Raw genomic sequence first — 23,512 nt, 5'->3', positions numbered from 1 at the left:
CCCCCTCTCCAAAAAAGTAACTGCACAGAATTAAACGAATTTTTTTAAAAATAAACCTTGAAATGTTGGCTATCAAGATATATAATGACAATATGATTTAGAATGAACTTGGCTGGTAATGAAAATACAATTAACTTGTCGAAAAACAACATTTGCAGTGCAATTCTGCAATACCTCGATCCTCGGAAGAAGAACTGCGCGTCGGGTTCCGTGCTGGCTCGTTTTTCTCGCGGAAATCGCTTAATCACGTACCGACCGTCCGGTTGCACCTATCGAAACGATCGATCATTGGTCAGGCAACAATCTCTGACCCTTCGTCTTCCGGTGCGTCAAGGAACCGGGTGATAAATCACCCTTCCAATTACTTAAACCGAGTGGTACGAATAAAGTTCCGGCGCGGCCTAATCCAGCCGACGAAAGGCCTCTTGCACGCCTTTGGCGAAACAAATGAAAAATCGCGACGAAACGCTGGCCTCCTTCCTCCTCCTCTCGTTTATCCTCGTCGCGCGCAGTGTTTTGATCGATCGTCCGGCCAGGCGGAGATCACCCGGCACGATTAGACGCACCTCGCCGACGCAACGTTTTCCCATTGTGTCCGCTGGCCGGTTCTCCGGTGATTAATGCGACTTCCTCTCTCTTCGTCGAGCGTTTAGAGGGAACACGCGAGCCCCGTGCTCGTCTTGGCGTCGTTACGCTTCGAGGTTAGCTTAGCAGATGTGCTGGTCACTCTCAAATTTGTTTTCCGTTTCGTCGGAAGGGACAGTTGATGCTCTCGAACAGTATCACCATTTGCGTGGAATACTCTCGAGAGCAACTCGCGACAGTTTCAATTCTCCAGTGAACACCTAGCTTTATTCCTTTATTCCGGATTCGTTTTTCCTTTTCGTAGGGTGCAAAGCTTGAAACAAAAATGGTCCGAAAATGATTGTTGGTAGAGAAATGGCGTGAAACATTGAAAACGACGCGAAGACTCGGCAGACAACTCGATCGGCGGAAAGAAAAATTGTTCGATCGCGTTCTCTGTGGTGACGAATTGGAAAACTGGCGAAATTCGGCCACTCATCGGCCGCGTGAGCGCGCTTTATAAGCAGCCGCGTGATAACAGGCCGCTTAAGCCGTTACATGGCGCAACAAGAAAAGCCACGTGCTAAATCAGGATTAAAACACGAAGGGGGAGGGGGAGGGGGGGGGGGAGCTGGCCGCTCGGAAATTTAAATAAATTAAATCCTTCCGGCGGTTCATAAATTCGGATTTTCCGGCTGGACACCGACGGATATTTCGATCCTATTAAATCTCGCGCCCACTATCTCTCCTTTTTTCCCCTTTTCTTCTTCGTCTTCGTCTTCTTCTTCTTCTTTCTTTTCCTTCTCTAGCTTCTCCGTATACTCCGTCTTTTGTTTCTCTTTTGACAAATCGCGACGCTCGGACAGCGTTACAAATCGCAAATGGCACTAATCTTGTCAAATTGTCGCGCGACACGCCTATTCAAGCGTGCTTCGCGCGTTATTCGCGCAAGGGCAATAGCAATAACGGAGAGGGATGTGAGAAGTAATAAACAAACCAGGGATGCGCGATGGTATTTATAGGTGACTTTTACAAGCGTCGTATTTCGCGATGCTGAGGGCGTAAATTTGGCTTTGCAAGACGCGTATATTCTCGTTTCATGCAAAGACAAAGTTTTTCCAGTGACGTGTCGAACGTTTCGGCTCATTGGAAGTATCCACAAGTTTTTCAGTTATTAATCTCTGTATTTATTTTCTTATCCTATGGCACTTGTCTGACTATCTCTTTCACTTCTCTTTATCGTTTATTCTAATTATCTATTTATCTGTTATCTGAAATCTCGAAATGTCGCGTTCACGTTACCAAAGTGAAACGTTCCGAGTTACGTACGCGATTTGAATATTTCCGTGTCAATTGTCTGAGAACCTTTCGCCGGTCGCCCTTTCGCCAGTCGCGGCGAAGTTATTTTATCTCGAGATGATTTCCGCGTTGATGAAATGTCAGGTCTCTGTCGGGGTGACATTTGCGACGGACGGAAGAACGTGTTCGCCAATCGTGACGCTCGCTCGCCATTTGCATTTCGCGAAACATCGTCCAACACTGTCTTCGCTTTTCACAGAATTATTTCTCAAAAACTGTCGCACGATTTTTGGAAGATTCGTTTCCTTGGAAAGATCGCAGATCGACATTCCGCGAATTGTTACATTCAACTCGTCGTCTCCAGACGCGACTCAGAACCTCATCGAGATTCGCTTAACGAGGTCCGCCTGTCGAGGAGCGCCCTTCTGAAGTGTATCATCCTGGCTAAGACCAACCTTATCTCCTAAACACGATGCCAATTAATTCGAGTGCCGAGCAGAAAACGGTCGCATTAACGCGAGAGACTCAAGCGTGCAATGAACACTTTCCCCGGGCGGGACATTCGAAACGACAGTAAGAGAGATTATTATTTTTAATAAATAACTGTGCAATTTTTGTCATTAATTTAACTAATTTTAATTCTATCAATGTACCATATAATTAGTCGAATCTTTGCTTTCAAGAATTCGGTGAACATTTTCCCAGCGGGATATTTGAAATAACAGTTAGAAATAATATTTTTATGTATGTTTCGTAAATAACTGTGCAATATTTGTCACTGTACCATGTTAACTATTTTATTAATGTACTATAACAATCGAGCCCTGACCGATGTGACTGATTTCAAACTATCGTTTGAATTAAATGATACGGTTGTTCTCGTCAAAATTGATATTAATTTCTGTTTGGACAGAAACACGAGTGTATATAAATCTACCTGGTTTAGTTATCGTTTAGAATTATAGCGATCTCTGTGTGTAGAATACTTTGATATGGTTGTCACAAGTATTTTCATTTATATTAATATTTTTGGACTAACTAAAGTCAAATGTGAAAGTGAAAGTGTCGTCGGCGCCACTTTGCGGGCAACTGCGAAGAACAAAAACTGGATGTCCTTCCCTCTTTCCCTTCCTGCTCGAACGTTCGAACGCTCTATATCAGTTACGGCGAAACTTTTTGAGAAGTGGGTCAAATTTTGTTCATTATTTTTTTTAGTACTAGCTCGTGGGTCACTAAGTCAGTGGCGTCACTTGTAAGAGGGGAAGGGAGGATGGTTAAAAACTACTTTTTTTTGCTTCTCACTTTTATAATCCTCTAAAAAGTTTACGTTTCCTTTTTGTTTGACAACTTTTACTTTTGCAAGTGAAGAGCAAGAAATAAATGTCGACGTCGACAAATTGATATAAAAGGGGTGACATCATGCCCAGTCACCTCTGCACCATACATTAGATATATATACTTTATTTCTCAATATTTTTTATTTGTCTGTTCTCTCTTTTATTATATAAAAAAACTGGCAAAGCTAACCATTCTGAGAATGGAATCTAGTGAGTTTTTTTAGTGTTTATTACATCTGTTTAATCGTAAACGCTGTATAAAATTTCTTAGACACAACTAACTCATATAATAACATTTAAGACTTGGAATACCTACATGTATACATAACCAAGCCGTAAATCCTCCATAAAACACAATTATGCATTTATTTCTCACTTTTAACCTCCAACCGAACACTTGTAATTTTCTTAACATTTTTTGAAAAGAGAGGTTCGAAAAATAATTAAAATTCTTTTATATATACGATGACAAGTTTATAAAAATCAACGCGTGGATCGTTTAAAAAGCCTGCGTGGGTCAGTGTCTGACCCGCGGGTCATAGGTTCGGTCATCATTGCTCTATATTAATTACTTCACAAGGGCAAGGTAAGGTTTTGTCGAATGGCAAAACTGCATTAGACCGGAAGAGGCTACATAAACAGAGACGACGTACATTAACGACGCGGAGGTTGGAGCACGACGCTCGATGGAAAAAGGAGAGTGGCGTCACGTTTTCTCCCCGTCGAAGAAGAAGAAGAAGAAGAAGAAGCTGATCAAAGCAGCGGCGCGAGCCGCATATTTGGTTTCGTCGAGTTTCCATCCAGGGGGCGGGCTCCGCGTTCCGCGTTGGCCCCTTTGAAAAATGGAAATTGCGTCCCGCGGATGCAAACGAACCCCACCGAGGCCGTAGGCTGTGTTTTCCCTTCCCTTTGAGCTGTCCCCGGGACAAGAAATCGCGTAAGCCCGGACTGATTGATCCCCCGCGTCCCCGTCCAGGAAAACTTCGCGCCTGTTTGCCTGCCGTATTTACGCTCGATGTTAACGAGCCGCGGATTATTGTCGGATCGGAAGGTCCTTCCAATCCGGAGTCAATAACGCGTCTTTAATCGTTTTAGCGTCAGTAAAGAGCTATTTAAAAAAAAAAAAGCTCGTGTTAGTAAGTTAAAGTAGAGAGAGTGATAATTGCCCGTTTACGCACGTTCGCGTGGTTTAGGTTTAATTGAAAAGAAAGTAATTAATAAGGAGAGGAAGCTTCGATGTTACTGACGACGATGCGATGCTATAATCGAAACCGAGCGCATTGTACATTGAGCATCGCGATATCCCTTTGGTAACTTTGGTACACTTTGCGAAATTTTGTAATTATATTTATAATTTGAAATTTATAATTATTGTTTATAAATATTTATAATTTATATTTATATTTATAATTAATTTATATTTATATACATTATGCAAATATATATATAATTTGTATTGCAAATATATATTGTATTATAAATATTTATAATTTATATTTATATTGCAAATGTGTATTATATTATAAATATTTATAATTATAAATATAATTTATATTCTACATTTGTAAATACAAATACAAATTAAATTTATATTTACAAATTATGCTTATTACGTCTGCTACGATACTTTTCGAGGTGTCGCGCCGTGTCACACATAAACACTATCATCAGGTACTCATCTTGTAACACTTGTAAGGAAATATTCAAAAACAGCTTTCGGGTATAATCGAGGATCATAACCATACTTCTTGCTATTTTGTCATTACACTCATGGAGCAATGAAAATTTCTCTCTTGGCTGCCCTGAAAGCATCGTGTTACAAATTTCTTGCCAGACACACACTCTTTAGACGCTCTTACTAGTCCGATGCTACTCTCGTTCCATCCACTCGCCTCGACTCGAAACGAGAATTAATCTGTCATTGGCGATGAGAGGTAGTTTCTCAGAAGCCGCGAAGATTCTCAGGTACGACGGGGTAACCCCATTACCAGGGCAAGTGGCGATCGTCGATGCTTAATTGCACGGTGGGTCGCAAGCCGTGAGCTCGCAAGTTTGTAATCGAACGAGACACGATCGTCTGCCAGCGGTCGAAATTAGATCACGCCAATATCCTGTGTAAATTATCACGATCAAGAGAGAGAATGAGAGAGAGAGAAAGGGAGAGAGAGGGACGAGACGACGACAACGAGCGGCGAGCTCGCGGAGGAAACTCGAGGAACCGATTACCATAATGCAGATTGCCTTTCGTATTTATAACCGGGCGTTAATTAACTCGTCGCTTGCCGCGCGAAGATTAATCCGCCTCGGCGAGCATTCCTTTGGCCGCCGTTGATATTCCAACGAGATCGACGAATGATGAATTGGCACTCGGGTTCTCGAGCACGCTAATTGGCGTTTTATTGTGCCTGCCTGTCTGTCCTCGCCTTCGCAGGCCGTCCCTTTGGTCCTGTTTCGTGGTTGCTTCAGCAATCGGAGAGTATTCGAGAGCAAGATCACACTCTTCTTTCACGTAATTTCACCTTGTCACGCTCGTTTTGGAATATTTCTTGGGCATGGAGTTCAACTCGCAATAGCTTAAGTTTAAGTAGAACAAACCTGTTTCGGTCAGACTCGCGCCTATTTTCAGTTTCGCTCCTTTCGGTGATAGTTACACGTGTTTTAATTTATAGTCGGTTCTCCTCTCTCGAAAAGTGAAAGTTTATTTTGGGAATTAGATCAGGGTCTGTATTCGGGAGGAAAGTTTAGCGGAACTACTGCCTTCCACTATTTTTGAAACTCCACGAGATTTTGGACAGAAAAAATTGGAAATTTCGATGCAAGTATTATGTAATTTTTTTCTTTTTTTTTTTGGTACTAAAATAATCCGTATTTCTTAAAAAAAAGTATCTTACAAGCTCTAACATTTCCTAAGGTTTCAAGGTTTGGGTTAGATTTGGGAAGTTCAAAGCGTTTAGCGGAACTACTGTCTTCTACTACTTTTGAAACTCCACGAGTTTTTGGACAGAAAAAATTGGAAATTTCGATGCAAGTATTATGTAATTTTTTTCTTTTTTTCTTTGGTATTAAAATAATCCGTATTTCTTAAAAAAAAGTATTTTACAAGTTCTAACATTCCCTAAGGTTTCAAGGTTTGGTCGAAAGTTTCGAAGAAGTCGTTATTTCATCAAAGTTTTAAGATTCTGGGTTACCAAAGTTCTTTCGTTAAAGCAATTTATTATTACATTTTTGTTAAATTCTGCTTTTCAAATATTTCAAAAGTTTAACATTACGGAAAACGAGGAGTTTTTTTTTTTTTAGTAACTTAGCTAATACGTATGTGTAGATTTATAATAAAATATTTTTATTTAGTAGAATGTATGTATTTTCTTAAATGCCTGATCCCCAAACGCGTATACTTTTTGATTTTATTTATTCTAAAATTGAAAGGATTCTTTCAAGTACTTCATATTTCAAATTAAATCATGCATTAGATACTTAAATATCTGTTCTTGGTCAGACACGTGTATTTTTTGACTTTATTCATTTCAAAATTGAAACTTGAGTGATTCTTTCAAGCACCTCATATTTAAATTAAACCACTGTGTATTGGATTAAATTATTGTTAAACTGTAATCGATCGTCTGTAGTCAGCTGGATGAAAATTTTTATTTACACTACAATAAAACAAGATCTATACACGTAGCTAGTTCAAAATGTCTTGACAAGTAATAAATTTCACAAAGTTTGATAATAATTTTTCGACAGTATAAATTTTGTGTCGAGACTTGAGACGAAATGTTCGCGCAGTAGATCATCCCTTTCTCGATCAGATCGACGCCTGTCCACGTTTACGAACATCCACTTTCACGGAGATCTTTGTCTCGGAACAAAAGAAATGGAACATTCTTCTGTAAAACGCACTCCGGTTTTTCCGATTTATGCACACATCGATTTTCCTGATAATATAATATTCCCTTCGGCGGTATTTTCAAAGTTGACAGAACGGAATAAGTCGTTCGATTTTTTAACGTTATTGCGTATGCAAGACTATCACCCCCGGGGAAACCGTTCCATTGACAGAATGACGAACGTTCCAGGTAGTCGGCGGTTACTCCCAGGGCTTATAAATCAGACGATATTTCCTGTTTCGACGTCCCGGTTCCTGCGTGCCATCTTACAGTCAATTCTCGTGGAAAACTCGCTGGCTGAAAGTGTTTCTCTCCGCTTTTACATTACTTTTCATTCTCCTTTTTCTCCTCTTCTTTTCTGTTGTAAAAACACTTAAATTGTATCTTCCATAATGAAATTCTTCGTGCGAATTTTATTTCGTCTTCCTTGTTAAATCCCTCGATAAACATGCAAATAGGACTCTCTTTGCAGTATTCAACGGACGAAGCGAATTTATTCTCTGGATGCTATTAAATAAGATATACGATTTGCATAAGCGTGGCTAATGGATTATGAAAGTTCCCGCTATCTGTGCGAATTTCCCTGCCTCGACCGCAAAGCAGGATAATAATTAAGTAATCCTTGAGCACGACTGCAATTTGTTTAATTTTCTTCAACACTCGTTGTCGCGATTCGACGTCGCTTTGCAGCTTAACGGATCGATCGTTTCATTCGATTCGAAAGCCAGAGTAACGTTTTTTTTTTTTTTTTATTATTGTAATTAAACGTTTAGGGTTACATCCACCTTCTCTATTATAACCACGGTGAGTTTTATGAGAATTCGGGTATGACTATAATAAATGGTATGATCCTTTTTAAAAGACTTTTTCTCCGGCACCTTCTTTTTGCAGCATTTTGAGTGAATTCGTAAAGTTGTGTTCCTTTTATCTTTATATTTGAGACAAACGGTTATACAGAATGGTCACTGAGAAACTAAAGTTTTAAAGAGTTTGAAAAAGTCATAACCCATTAATTTTCAATCTTTTTTCTTTTCTTTTCTTGTAGGTTAATTATATTTCCAAATAAATGTATAAAAGTTATTTTTGTTTTATATCATTCAGTCTTTCAGTGACCACCCTGTATATGTTCAATGAAGTTAGGCAGATTGCACGTGTCACAGATATTTGGCTCTGTGTTTGTGATTAGATAGGAATAGGTGTCCAGTTTGCGTGGCCTATTCTTATTCCTATTAGTGAATATTTGCTCTTTTCTGTTCAGCCAGAGTAACGTTTCTATCCTAGCCACAAGGAACTTCGTAAGTTTCCCCAATCCGCCTAACTCGAGCGTCCGTGAGAGGATGGATCCCCGATGAAGTACTGCCTGTTTCTAACTTCGGCTCTAAGCGGACACGGATCGGTTAAGTAGTCGTTCGAAGTAGACTACTCGCTTAGAAATCGGCGAACGATTTTATCCTCGTCTGGGCCGGCGCGGGAACTTTCAAAATTCAAAGCGTTCGAAAGCGAAAAGCCTAGTCGGTTCTTAGAACTTTCTCGGGCTCCTGAATTTAATATAGCGAGCGAGAGCCTGTCAGTTCCTTGGACAATCTTCGTCGAAAACTCCTCTGTTTTCTTTTCCCTGTGCGAACTTTCCACACACACACAGAGTATTTTGTAGGAAACGCCGTTAGTCATTTAAACGTGACTGTATTAGTTAAACGTGACTATTTCACAGTTATTTCATTTAATATTCTTGAAATGAAACCGTGTGGTAATAAATTAACATCGCGGAGAATCACAAATACGTAGTTTGTAGAAAACAACAAGGAAAAAGAGACTCATGTTTTGAATTGTACCATACGCTATTAGATTATTAGACGTATCGTGAAATAAGGTTGTATTGTTAGATTTTTAGTATGTGCACATGGCAAAACTTCAATACAGAATACGAATAAATAAATAATATTGGTTTAACGTAGTGCAGTTTAGTGTTTTCGATTATTTCAATATACTTTCTGAGAAAGCGTGTATGCTGACGAAGAATTTCTAAAAATCGAGATTCAATTTTATCCATAATTTGTGTTTCGATACACAGTTTTCATAAACAAATATGCAAGAAAATTTATTGACATTTACTTGAAGAAACTTGTAAAAAATAAGATTTAAATATATTGTTTAAACAGAAGCAAAAAGACCATTAATTTCATCAATCACATAAAAATTGGCTTCAATAATTTCCGAGATATTTGCGTGATAACAAAATATGCTCCGCATACCAACTTTGAGGGTAGTTTTCACTCTTTTAATATCGACGATTGCCAGTTAAAAAAAAAAAAAAAAAAAGAAATACAAATCGTGTCAAGTGTTTTTTTCTCGAAAACTAAACGTTTATACGAAATTTCGTCAAAATCGACTACGTGCGACGCGTATCGAAATCTACTGTAGCGAAATTTCAAAACGGCGAGTTAGGCGAGTGTCTTTGTACTCGAGAAATCCTCTAGTATCTCGCGCAAAACGGACAATCCTCGGACAAATTATGGCTTTATCTTTGGGTAGAAACGTTCTAGTTTCTCCTCGGGTTAGGCTAACGTATTCTTTCGCCGAACGTAGTTTATCACACGTTCGACTGCAATTGCGAACGAGAACGCGGCAGACGTAGCGAGCGAGCGAGTGTCGTCGAAATAAGAGATCGTTGTTTATGGTTTCGAGCGACAGACAGGCCTCGAGGTATTCCTGCACGCGCGAATTTTACAGCCACTGCGGCTTGTTCTCTTGGCGCTAAATTATATCGTCGGAGCAACCGTGCTACAGGGTGTCCCAGCAGGAAAAGGCGTATCGATAAATCTTGGCTCGCCAGCTTTCGAGCAACACGCGTCGCGTCTCGAAATTTTCGTTTCAATTGTCCCGAGTGATTTATCTGTCTGTGTTGAATTTATGGGTTATGATTTCTTGGATCTTTCTGTGAATTTTTTTTTGTCAAGTTTCTTCCTAACTTTTAGTTTAAGTTTCTTATCAATTCCAATCTCAGTCATTGGCTACTTGTTTGTCACAGCAAATATATACAGAGTGACGCAAATATACAGCTTTGTTCTCGTAAATTATTTTCGTATATTTATAGTGCAACTGTTAGATTCACAACAGGAGAAAATAAACTGGAGCGTCGGAGACCTAGAGACGGGTGCTTTAAATTTAAATATCTGTCAAAAATTTTTGAAATTCGTGACGTACAGTTCCCAATCCTTTCGCTGTAATTTTTACTCTCGTGTTACAAAAAATTCTCGACGTACGTAATTTCCGTTCTGCGACTTTCAGTCTTTAAAATGCGACCACGAAAATGGATCTCGTTCGATCGAGTCACCGTGTATTCCGAAGCTACGGAGTTCCGTAGTACAGTAGCCGACGACGCGGTTGCCAAGCGTGACCGTGTCAAAATACCCTTTTGCCCGCTCTTGAATAATTACTATCGCCGGTATTTTTAACTCGAGAAGAAGTTGCCGGCGTAGTTCCCGGAAAAGCGTTCGCGAAATGTCGGGACGACAAGCTTTCATTGAATCTTTAATCGTTACCGTGCAATCTGCAATCTGCGCTTGCCTAGAGCTTGCATTTCTTTTCTTTCTTCCGAGAAACGTGACACGAAACGGGGGGAAGCGAGAGAGGAAAAATGTTCGTGTACAGCCACGCAAATGTTCATTATTGACTACGAGCGTGGGATTTCCCGGTGCACGGAGCCAACTGCTAGTGCTTTTGCTTACCCCACTTTCAAACATAACCGGGAAGAATGTCTATTCGCTGATTTCGTCGGAAAGAACAACAGGTGTGTGTGTGTGTCTTTGTTTCGACGACTCGAATTATTGAATTATTTATCATTCACTTGGTAAATTTCTCTAGTGCAGCGACTTTCGTCTATAATTTCTGCCTGTAATTTTTCGAAAGGGAAACTCTCCCGTTAAAACGGATTTCGTGTTCTAGCGATGGGAGAAGCTTTTGTTAGGAAATTAATTTGGGAAAAGCCGCTGCGAAATGTACAGTGTCATGAAGAAATCGACTTAACGACAGAGCAGAGTCGACCAGGGAAGGAATCTGGGCCACGTGTCGGTGCTGTTCGAAGGGAAGCAACGCAATTCCAAAGAAAACAATGTAACGTCCAAGTTACTGCAAACCAAACTACTACCCTCCACCGGGTTCCTCTCTTTCGCGGAACTCCACTTTCGAAACAGAATTACCCAATTTCCTCAGACCACGACACACACACATGCACACGTACGCACGACAGAAAGAAAGAGAGAGAGAGAGAGGGGTGCGCTTGCAGAAGCCACAGAGAGCACGCAGCCCTTGTCCGACAAGTCAGCGGCCCGACGTTACACATTCGGCTCGGTCGTGGCAAAATAATTTAGCCGCGGTAAATTCGATGGAATCACTGTATACGGGGAAGCCTCGCGTCGCGATCTTCCCACCTTCGAGTTTCCAACTGCGCCGCGTCGTTCGTTTCCGAAAGTTTCCGTCCAAAACGTCGACGAGAGAAACGCGAAATTGTGATCGTAATTTATAACGGCGCGCGATGATGACAACAGGGTAATGATAACGACAGTAACAACGATGATAATGATAATGATAACGAGCGAGTGGGCGGGTCTCGAGGAACGGGCGGGAACTTTGGCGGGAAACTTTAAATGCGCGTCGACGGGATAATAGGAGAGTCTGGCAGTCGGGGCAATTTATGGGGCCGGTGGTTCTCTGGACGATAACGAAACGCCGCGGCGAGGGGGCGAAAACTTGTCAAAAGGCGAAATTACCGTTGACCCGGCACGTTTAATCCGTGGCCGTGGCTCCGGATGTTGGTTTGTTAGTTTGTTCTGGCGCCTGGGGATAGGAGGTGGGGGACTGAATGCCGCCTGGGTATCGTGGGTTTTATTTATTTTATGTCCTGGTGTTTCGCGTCTATTTTTGGAATTTTCGGAAAACGTCGCAGCCCAGCGTAATTTTCCTTGTGATTTCCTTGTGGTCCGCGATGGTTCCTTGGAAGTTGCAGTTCGACCGGCAGGTAGCTTATTATCGACGCCTGTTAACCACTTCCTCTGGCAACTGGTTCGCGGACCATAACGAGTGACCGAACCAGTGTACAACAATTGATCGATTTCTTTTTGAACTCGTAGGTGTGATATCACTGCATAGAAATTATTGAATTAAATTTATTATTTGCTTTGTATAATATTATTTAAAACTGAGAAAATATCGCAATTTATTTAAAACCGAAGACTTAAATATTATTTAAAACTGAGAAAATATCGCAATTTTTTTGTCCCAAATTGCAACATATTCTCAGTTTTCAGTATATTTAAATGCAACCCGAAGCGAATGATAAATTTATTACTTCTTAATAATTTCTATCCAGTGATATCATACCGACGAGCTTAAAAGAAAAAGAAAGCGACAAATAATTGTATACGGTTCGGTCACTCGTTACGGTCCGCGAACCAGTTGCCAACGCAAGGGGTCAAAAATCAGGGGCCAGTCGGTAGAAAAAAATTTATGAGACGATGAAAGTCAAGCAATTTATAGCGAATGACAATTGATAATTGACACATTGTCGATAATTGACACACAAATTCGTAAAAGAGGATCACACGTATAACGATCCACTTGGTTTCACTTTAAAGAGCGAAACCTCTGCTTTGGGGAGGTTTGTTTCTTTTTTTCTTTTTACACCGTGTAGCGACTAATCAAAATGACGACACATTTTTCTTGAAAATATTCAAAATTCAAAGCGCGAGAAAAACGTTAGAAAATTTCTTTTATAACTAAATCTATCACATGAAGATCTTTCAATAATCATTTGATCTCGCGAGATTTTCCCTTTTCGATCGTTATCAGTAACGAAGAAAACTTCCTCGAAACTGATGATTCTGAGAAAGCTGTGCATGTACCTGCGGCGTTTCAAATTCAAAGAGAAGAAGCAAAACCAGAACGGAGTTACACGCGAACCAAACGTGTGAATTCGACTAAGGGCGCGACTCGCGAGTCACTGAACCAACAGCCATCTCATCTAAAATTCAAACTCGGCTCTGTTTTAACGTTAATTTGTCACAGAGGCGGCACGTCGAAATCATCTTACGCGATACGTTGCGAGTGTCAGACGAATTTACAACTCGTTAACATAGACGGGACGCGGCTGCAAACGGAGTCGTTAGACGAGACGAGTTGCAAACAGATGAATCCACAATGAAATATCAGCAATATTATTACGATTTCGTCGTAAATGTACAGAATTGAAAGAAAAGTTTTTTGTTCGTGATTCTATCGCAGATGAATTCTATATGATCGGTTTGATGGAAATTCATGTAAAAAACCTGCAAAATTGACTTCGATCTTGAATTTCAAAATGAACATTTTATATATATATTCTACTCATCACGAAGGTAAAAACTTTTCCAAGAAATCGTAGGTAATCTAATAATTTTTTTGAAAAATGGGAAAAAAGTTTCTTAATCGTTCAACACTGCGAACGCGTCCTAACAGCGACTTTACGGTTCTGGATGCGTGAATGTCTATATTATGTAATGTTTATATTTCGAACAGTGTTAACAGTTGATTCTATCATTTGATTATTCAGACCCACACTGATGCTACAATTATAATAAATCAAATGTTAATGAAACCTAACACGAAAATTGTATAAAAATCGCTGTTAAGACGCACGCGTCCGTAGTATTAAATGATTGAAAAACTTTTGGCCACTTTTTAAGAGAACTATTAGGTTGCGACTTATGGTTGGAAAAGTTTTACCTTTTGAAGTGGCGAGTGATTGAAGTTCAAGGTCAAAGTCAGTTTTGCAAGTTTTTTTACACGTATTTCCATCAAATCGAAGGTACAGAATTCATCAAACTTTTCTTTCCACTCTGCACATTTGTAATATAATATAATTACTATAATGTTATAATTATAGTAATTACTATAATACTATAATTAATACTATAATACTATAATATAATATAATTAATACAATAAATATAATATAATTATAATATAAGTTTTGTTTTACATTTGCGATTATAAATATAATATAATTATATTGCAAGTTTTGTTTTACATTTGTAATTATAAATATAATACAATTATATTACAAGTTTTGTTTTACATTTATAACTATAAATATATTATATGTTATACAGTATAAATTATAATATAATTTTCGCTAATTATTCGACTTTCGACTGCCGATTCACGAGGTGAAAAAACGAACGCGATCCATGCCGTGAAACACGAACAAAGAAAGTCAAAGAGAGGATTTCAGTGCAACGCGTGACGAAATGTCGACTCGTTTTCGGACTGGCGTATAAAAATCTACGGAACAACCTTGGCGGAATTCACGAGGGTGAAACTCGGGCGACGTTTGCCGCGCGTTTTTAGCTTACGGCCGTGAGGCGTGATCGTGCGCCGAATTGAAAAGAACGAAGGGACGAGGAGAGGGTTGAATTGCAACCTGCGGTTCAAGCAAGGCCGAAGGCTGTGCGAGCTCGTTTCCAAGCGGGCGAGCTCGGTTCCCAAAGGCTGACAACGGGTTTTTGCAGCCGGTAGAGGAGGACGAGAAACCGGCGCACGTGAAAATAGCGCGAACACGTTCGCCCGCGATCACCGCGGGCGATTTTTCCGTCGACGAGCCGGCAAATTACGCGCGGTTTCGGGGTCGAGCCGGCTATTTCAGCCCGCTTTTGTCGGCAAATGGGTAATTGATGCGCCCTTAAAGACGACGAAACGGCGACACCGGCACCTCGTTCCACTCGCTAGCACTCCCGCTTCCTGCCAGATCTGGTTCACCAGTCTGTGAACTCTTTTCTAAAGACTCCTTTCTCAGTTCTCTCCCTTTGGAAATTCCCGATCTTTCTAAACATTCGCGTTGCACGTTACATTTCGCGTACTTCAACAGAGAGGAATTTAGGTGCGCAAATATTCGCAAAATGGAATGGACGTGTGAAATATTTATTTTGCAATTTTTTTGTGAAAGGAACTTCCATTCATTTTTTTCAACTGTATTCGTGGAAATATTCATTTGCAAAATTCCTCGAAATCCAATTAATTTTACGTTCTAAAGATACAATTACGCTCTTAATTAATTTTGTCGTTCAACCGCTTCGAATGAACAACGATTTAATCGAAGTTAATTTCCTCTTTGAGGGCCGACTGAAGAGTACCACTTCAAGTACCTCTTCAAAGGGATTCATTAACAGGCGCAGCTGTTTGTCAACGGAACGTCGAACGAAATAGATCAGAATGAGAAGAAAAATCGTCGTTTAACGCGAGAGGAATTAAGACAAGAGTCGGGTTGTACGACAACGATAATAGTGATTTAATGCGAATCACGTGACTCGCGTCTGCAATTTAATGAGTAATCACGTCAGAGGAGAAAAAGCCCTCTCCACCCTGCCCCCCCCCCCCTTCGCCTCCCATTACCATTGTCAGTGAAATTAGTCAGTGTTACAATACCATTACTGCTTCCTCGCACTCGGCAAGATTACAGTCGCGCTTTTGCTCGCGCGGGGAGCGACTACAAAGACCTTTAATTTACTGACTCCTCTACACGAACGTTCCTCCTGGGGACAATTAACGAAACCTAATCAAGCACTCTGCAAGCACGGTACCAACCAATTTCGCACCCACCGTTTCGGACGAATTTTTGACAGGGCAAATTGACAGAGCAATTTGCCAACTCTCGTCTCGAATTTAGCAATAAAGAAAGCTTGATAATAGAGCTCTCGCGAAATTTCAAAGGACGAGATGAAAAACAGAGAGAGAGAGAGAGAGAGAGAGAGAGAGAGAGAAAATACACATTCACGCGACGAGTAATAACTCGCTTGCTCTCGGAACTCCAAGCTATTTTTCGCTAAACGCGCAGAAACTGAACAGTTATGTCAACACGGGATCGTTCGGACTATCGAGTCGATGCAACATCGCGTATGCGTCAGTAGCAGAGAATGCAACTACACGCGCCGCGCACTATTTTCATCCGCCACGAATTCTTCCGTACTGACATTAACGCTAGAACTGCTACCAGAGTTTGGAAACTCGTAATTTTCCACGGGATACTTTCTACACTTACGTTTGCACAAACTCGTAAAAAAAAAAAGAAAATAAAAAAAGACACGCGGATGTAAGACTTTTCTGTTTCTCTGTGAGTTGGCTAGCTCCAGCTTCCCTTAGGAGCTAACCTTAGGAGTTAACCTCTTGCGCTGGAATAACGTGCCACGCACGTCGAGAATTTCTTGAAAAATTACAACATTTGCTCGGTTTTCAGTATATTTAAATGTAACCCAGGCAAAACGAATAATAAATTTATTACTTCTCGATATATTTCTATCCAGTGATATATTATACCGACGTGTTCCAAAAGAAAGCGACGTATTATTGTATACGGTTCGGTCACTCGTTATGGTCCGCAATCAGTTGCCAGCGCGATTGGTGAAAAATCACGCCAGAAAAGGGACGTGGAAAAAAAATTTATGAGACGATGAAAGTCGAGCAATTTATAGCGAAGAGTATAAATGTTTAAATAGACAATGAAGAATTGCCGATAGTTGACACACAAATAAAAAAGGATCACACGTATAATCCACTTGATTTCACTTTAAAGAGCGAAACCTCTACTCTAAGGAGGTTTAGGTTTAGGTTATTGTATACGGTTCGGTCACTCGTTATGGTCCGCAATCAGTTGCCAGCGCGATTGGTGAAAAATCACGCCAGAAAAGGGACGTGGAAAAAAAATTTATGAGACGATGAAAGTCGAGCAATTTATAGCGAAGAGTATAAATGTTTAAATAGACAATGAAGAATTGCCGATAGTTGACACACAAATAAAAAAGAATCACACGTATAATCCACTTGATTTCACTTTAAAGAGCGAAACCTCTGCTTTGAGGAGGTTTAGGTTTAGGTTATTGTATACGGTTCGGTCACTCGTTATGGTCCGCAATCAGTTGCGCCAGCGCAATTGGTGAAAAATCACACCAGGCGTAGAAAAGAATTTATGAGACGATGAAAGTCGAGCAATTTATAGCGAACAGCATAAATGTTCGAATAGACAATGAAGAATTGCCGATAGTTGCAACACAACATCGTAAAAAAAGGATCACACGTATAATCCACTTGGTTTCACTTTAAAGAGAGAAACCTCTACTCTGAGGAGGTTTAGGTTTAGGTTATTGTATTCGGTTATGGTCCGCAATCAGTTGCCAGCGCAAGTGGTTAATTTTCTTCTTTCATTTTCTTCGAACAACAGATCAGACAGACCCGTGAACTACTCACTGTCTTGCATTCGTCGTGTTCAAGCAACGTGTCCAAGCAACAACCGACAGAGTGGAGACGACGACGACGACGACGGGAGAACGTCGCGGTATCTCATCGATCGGGCATCGTTTTTGGGAACTCGTTGTTTCGGTCGACACTCGGCACCCTCTCGCTCGAAAACGTCGTTCATTGTCGCGTTGTCAACTCGCGTTTCACGACGATTCTCGGCGCCGGACCGCTCGCTTCCTTCCCCTGCCACATGCTAATTTTGCTGGTGCAGTCACGTGCTTTCGCAACGCGAGTGCACCGGCTTGGCTGGCCGCTAGTGCGAAAGTTTCCTCGGTGCTCTTCCCACTGGAATTCTTCCCTCTTTTTCTCTCTCCATCCCGCTGCTTTTTACGACCCCTTTTGTTTGTTAAACTATTTCGTTGTTGCTGCTCTCAGGCTCTTAGTAGCTCCTTCTTCTGTGCTTACCGCTGAAAACAGGCGTGTGCGGTTCGCTCTCTTCTCTGGTAGTTTGGTGAAAAGGATCTCGCCTCTTTTAATGGCGAAAGAGCAAGTTGAAAATTAATTTATCTGTCCGTCTTCTTAGAAACTGATTCTTCGTTGGGACTTTTCACGCGGTCAAAGGTTAAGAAGACTTTGTTCCTCTTCGCACGATGAGTGTACGGTAATAAAGTAAAGTTTTGTGATGTTGTATTAGTAGTATTGTTATATAATACGTATATAATATATATAACACAATATAATATAATATCATATATAATAATATAATATAATATTGCATACAATAATATAATATATCATATACGTATTGTACGTAAGTGAATATATATGTATATAATATCAATTATATATTATGTAAATATATATATATATATAATATATAAATAACAAATTTAAGTAGGTAACATTTTACTGTATAAGGTTATTAAATAATAAATGTATATATATATATATATATATATATATATATATATATATATATATATATATATATATATATATATATATATATAATAAGTATTACAAAATAATAAGATTGACGGAGCAACCATAAAAGATAACTCTACGTGAGAAAAGAGAAAAGAAAATTTTTTCATTGAAGCCTTCGTGTTCAAGAAAATCGAGTTTGAAAATATTATATTTCTTGTAATAGTAATTCCTTTCTATCACGTCTAGAATTAACTAAATTCAAGTATAATATTGTACGTAGAATTTTAAAAACTAAAATTTCTTTTTTTAAGTTTTCTTCTCTATATATAATACTTATAATAACTATCGGACGTTAATCAGCGGATAACTAACTAAAGTCTGGCTGGGCGTTTTTTTCTTTCTTTCTTTCTTTTTTTTTCTTTTTTTTTTTGTTTCAAAATGAGAAGGTTCATCCAGCTTTCAAGCGGATCGCGCAATTCCTTCCTCGAGACGAAATAAATTTTCGTTAATGCTGGCGAAACTACAGCGCGGCAGGAGCAGCTCTGCTATTACTACTTTCGTTTAATAAGCTCCAATAACGTTAATTACTGCAGATAATTACATTAAAACTCTGATATAATTACAACGTGACTCGCTCGCGGAATTCTCCTCCCTGTTATTTCGACGGCAAGATTTCGCGGATAACTCACTCTGTGGATATTGTTGAAAACGTAACAACCAGAATGCCTCTACTTCAAGAATCGATGAGGAACACCGATAACGATAATACATTGAAAACACGCATTAAATAATAATCGAGAATAATCATTCGCAAAATTATGAGCAACGACATTTCGTAACACTGAAAGGATAACTTTTCTCAACGAACGAAAAAATAACGTAGCTGTTTTTCTAACATCCTTTCGATGCTTCGTTACGGAGGTTCAACTTCAACGCAACATAAAAAAAAAAGGAAGAAAAGGAAAAAGAGAATCCAACCTCGATAAATAACCAGGCAACGAAAGAGAGAAAGGACCTACTCTCTCCAAGGAGAGGGAACCAAATTTACGAGTATCTGTCCAAACACTAGAGCGGCGGTATCGGTATTCGGAGCGTGGCGTATTCAAAGAGCGGTCGAAAGGCAAGGAAGACAAACGGATCCGCGGAACATCCATCGACGGTGAAGAATCCCGGCGCGTGCGAAAGGGGTTGGAAAAAATCTGCATAGCGGAATTTAATATCGAGGGACAAACGATGATTCCGGTGTGCTCTTTCATCCACTCGCCTTCCTTCTTCTCCTCCTCCGCCGCCATCCCACTCGTCTCTCAGATTATTATACTCTCTCGATGGTATTCTCTCGACGAGAGAGAAAAAGAAGGAAACCAGCGACGAAAGAAAAAACCGGGAAACCGTGCTCATGAATTCTATCAGCGAGAATCATATCCACCTGTGCCCCGTGGTCATTATCCTGTCTTCGTTTTTTCCATTTCCTTTCTCTCCCCCCTCCCTTGTATTTTCTTTTTCTTTCTTTTTTTTCCCGCCCCCGGTGCTTTCCTTCTTCTTCTTCTTCTTCTTGTTCATCGTCCCGTTCATCGCCAGCAACGAAACAGAGGGCTAGTCTGAGAGAGAGAGAGAGAGAGAGAGAATATTAAAAACTTTTTCCATAAAGCGTCTTCGCGAGAAGCGAAGCCTCCTGGCTTCTTTCAGTTTCAAGCGTCCTCCCTCCCTCCGCTGGCTTTTTCCGAATTAGTTCGAAAGACGGTTCTTCTCTTCTTCTTCTTCTTCTTTTCCTCTTCTCGCCCCGCGAAACAATGAAATTTTATTTCAACTATTTTTCATAGTCACGGGACGGCACACCGATTTCTCTAGACTGGTTCAATCAGCGGAAAAGAACGCGAGCTTCATTTATTCAATAAAGTATTTTTCAACAACAAACGAAAGACGAGAGATTGACTCGATCGATTTTCGTGGGAATTCAATTGGAAATATACAAAAATTGTTGGATGCAAGAGAAAGAGAGAGAAAAAGTTGAATTCTAATTACGTACTGATAATGAGGGATCGTTGGCAAAGTGTCATTTAGAGGAACAAAGCACACAGATCGACGAGAGAACGTTGACGCGATCGAAAGGTTAATTGGAGACACGTGTTTGCGATCGCTCGTAACTTAATTAAGGGAATTGGGCACGTAAAGATGATTAGGAGCACGATCGAATGCGTAGTAAATTAATTGGTGGGCGGGATATTTAATTAGGATATTTAAAAACCTTCGTCGATGTTAATGACAGGAAAAAGAAAAAAAAAAACAGATTAATGACAGGCTTGAGGAAAATTACTCAAAACGAAAAAACAAAAAAAAAAAAAAAAAAAAAAAAAAAAAAAAAAAAAAAAAAAAAAAAAAAAAAAAAAAAAAAAAAAAAAAGAAAAGAAAAGAAAAGGAAAGAAAGAAAAAAATCATCCAGCCATATATAGCGAGCGGAGCGAAGAGAAATCGAATAAAGGGATATCCGTTCGTATTTCCTTCCACCGAGAGAGAGGAATTCTCTCGCGGCGGTAACAGTATTAATTCCACTCCAATAGTAGCTTCATTATACTCTTCTTGATACTACTCGTTTCCATTACGATAATACCACTACTTTCAACGCCGAGTAGACCATTACGCCGCGCGATTATCCTCGAAATGTAATGTAAAAACGAAACGAGGAAAAAGAAAGAAAGAAAGGAAGGAAGAATGAAAGAAAGAAAAAAAAGAAATCACAGTATGAAACCTACTCCCTTTTTCTTCGCCTCTGCTTCTTCCCCTTTCTCTTCTGTGCATCGTGCCCCTTTGTCCATCTCTCCATTCCAAAGCTCTCGCGCTATAGCTCTTGGCCACCGTTCGGGCAAATCATCCACGTGATTTCACGTTTCGACGTCCAAGGCGTTGATTTACGTTCGACAGACGCGCGTCGATCGCAACGCCTCCGAATTATCCTCTTCGAGAGTCGTTAAATAATCGAGGCAACGTTTCGTCAACAAACATGGCTCGGCACGAGGCGTGCAAAATAGCAGAGAGAGAGAGAGAGAAAAAGAGAGAGGACGTTACTGATTTTCGGCGAACGAACGAACGAAGCCAGCTTCCCTCGTCGTCGAAGATCGATTGGCTAGTTGGATCGGTGATCTCGGCCAACCTGCAATCCATTCGTCTCGCGCGTCGTCGAGAAACAGTGCCATCTTGTGACGCTCGCCGTCCTTGCTCCAAATTCCCCGATCGTGTTGCACCATCGCTTCTTTTCTGGTTTCTCTTCGTTTCTTCTTTTTTCCTTTTCTTCTTTTCCCTATCCTCTCCCCGTGGTCGTTTCTAGTTGAAAAACAGTTGATTTTCTACGGAGAGCGATTTCTACGATCCGATGGCCGTTCTTTTTCATTTTTCGCAGTTAGTTCGATCTTTTTCACTCTCTTTTCAACAGTAATCGATTTAGCAACCTTGTCTCTCGTCTCTCTTTCGAACGATCGTTTTTCTCACTTTGATCGAATCTCCGTGTTGCTCGTTTTTTCTTTTTTTTTTTTTTTAAATTTTTCTCTTCCTCTCTTCGCTTCTGTTCTTGTCAGTTGTTCTATTCTCGGGCCTTTTCTCCTCGTTGCTGTGTTCCTTCCTCGATCTCTGAAAATTTCCGGGAAACTGCTCGCTGGGTAATTTCAGCATTCAGAAAGACGACGACGGAGAGGGAAAGTCTGTTAGCTCCAGTGTCAAATATTTATATTCTCGGGGAAAGAGCCGATTTTGTTCTCCTTTCGAGAATGGGCAGATTGGAAAATTTCACCGAGCGAGTGAGTGAATTTTTCAACTAATTTCCAGAGTGACATTTCTCTCGAGTAGTATATCATCTTTACCATCGCGCATTAGACCACATCGTATGTTTACACGGCGTCGCGCGAGATTGCTTTACAGCTGAAGTAAAATCTTGCACCCGGCAGTAAATGTTCCCTCAATGTACATAAACTTTGCTCGAACGATATTATGTATCGCCCCGAGACGGCCTCACTTTTCCAAAGTTTTTTCCCCCCCGAAAATAGCAGCGTGTAAAACTGTCGCGTCGCATTTTTATCGCCGCGTGCGTCGCGTGCGTGGAACGAGCTCGAAAAAAATTGAAACGAGAGAAAAAGGAACGTGGGTCGTCGATTTTCTACGTCACTTCTTCGCCAACAGATTTTTCAATCAGTTCCAGTGAAATTCAATCACCGCCGTCTCACTGTCTCACAAAAATGGCCGTCAACTTGGTAAAATTATCACCGTGAAATCGCATTTTTCGACACTTCGCCGTTTCTTTCTGTCACCACCCGATGAAACCTTCACTGGCAATCTGATTTCCAACTGCTATTTACAACGATACGAATTTTAATCTTCGATTCAGAAAATTGCGAAAAACGAACCTCGAAGTTGAACGTTCGATCGACGTTCGATCAAGCGAAATTCGAAATCGGCGTGTCTCTTGGCAGAGGATCGAACAGATAGAAAGAAAAAGGAGGAGGGAAAGAAAACGGGGAAGTTTGAGTGAAAAGGGGCGGACACGGCGGTCGTTTTGAGCCTCCGGAGAAAACTAGCTGGCAGACGGCTGGCCGAAGCAGCCCGCCAGCCCTCTCCTTCTTTTCTCCGTCGCGCGCGACTATTTAAATCTTTTGTAGTAGCTGCTGGCTACGACCAGCGTCGACGGAAATTCGGTCGTCACGTGGCGACCACAGGGCCACCAGAATCTCCCTGTCTCACCGAATCGCACGCCGCTCGCGCGGATATCTTTCAACGTCAATGCGAATTCACCGAAATCTCGCGCTTTTTTCCGACTCTCGATTTGTTTTTATTACTCAAGTCAAAACTCACGCGAGATCCCCCGAGTTGGTTCTTTGGCGAATTGTGACACAATGTTAAGAAAAATATCCGAATCAACAGCGAAATTCCGCTTCAGCTGGCTAAAAATTTTGAGCAAAAGTTTCCAAAGTTAGAGGCGAACGCTGTGAAACCAACTGGTTTTAACCTCAAAGGCAAAATAAGCAATAAGTTTATTACTTCTTAATAATTTCTATCTATAGTGATACACCGACGAGTTCAAAAAGAAAAAGAAAGCGACGAATTGTTGTATGCGGGTTCAGTCACTCGTTATGGTCCGCAATCAGTTGTCAGCGCAAGTGGTTAACCTCTTGCGCTGGAATGACGTGCTACGAATGTTGAGAATTTTTTTAGTATATTTAAATATAATCCAAAGGCAAAATAAGTAATAAA

At 40.5% G+C, this 23,512-nt stretch overlaps 1 protein-coding gene across 5 annotated transcripts in view; it reads right to left on the bottom strand.

Annotated features, from left to right (window-relative positions):
* LOC122536622 overlaps nt 1–23,512 on the bottom strand; it is a 52,876-nt gene that overhangs the window by 5,204 nt on the left and 24,160 nt on the right. Inside the window, exon 2 of one of the 5 annotated variants that reach the window (XM_043669114.1) lies at nt 21,028–21,279. The exons of 1 other annotated variant lie outside the window; for it this stretch is intronic. In XM_043669114.1, the coding sequence (XP_043525049.1) occupies nt 21,028–21,073 (46 nt within the window). In that variant the 5' untranslated portion in view covers nt 21,074–21,279. Of the gene's footprint in view, nt 1–17,359; nt 17,813–21,027; nt 22,921–23,512 lie in introns of those variants that run through there. 3 more of the 5 variants (XM_043669112.1, XM_043669113.1, XM_043669115.1) reach the window with 3 other exon arrangements.

This window comes from Frieseomelitta varia, unplaced genomic scaffold, assembly GCF_011392965.1.
Source record: "Frieseomelitta varia isolate USP_RPSP 00005682 unplaced genomic scaffold, Fvar_1.2 scaffold_856, whole genome shotgun sequence".
NCBI lineage: Eukaryota > Metazoa > Arthropoda > Insecta > Hymenoptera > Apidae > Frieseomelitta > Frieseomelitta varia.
This window is presented reverse-complemented; position numbering and strand designations above follow the sequence as displayed.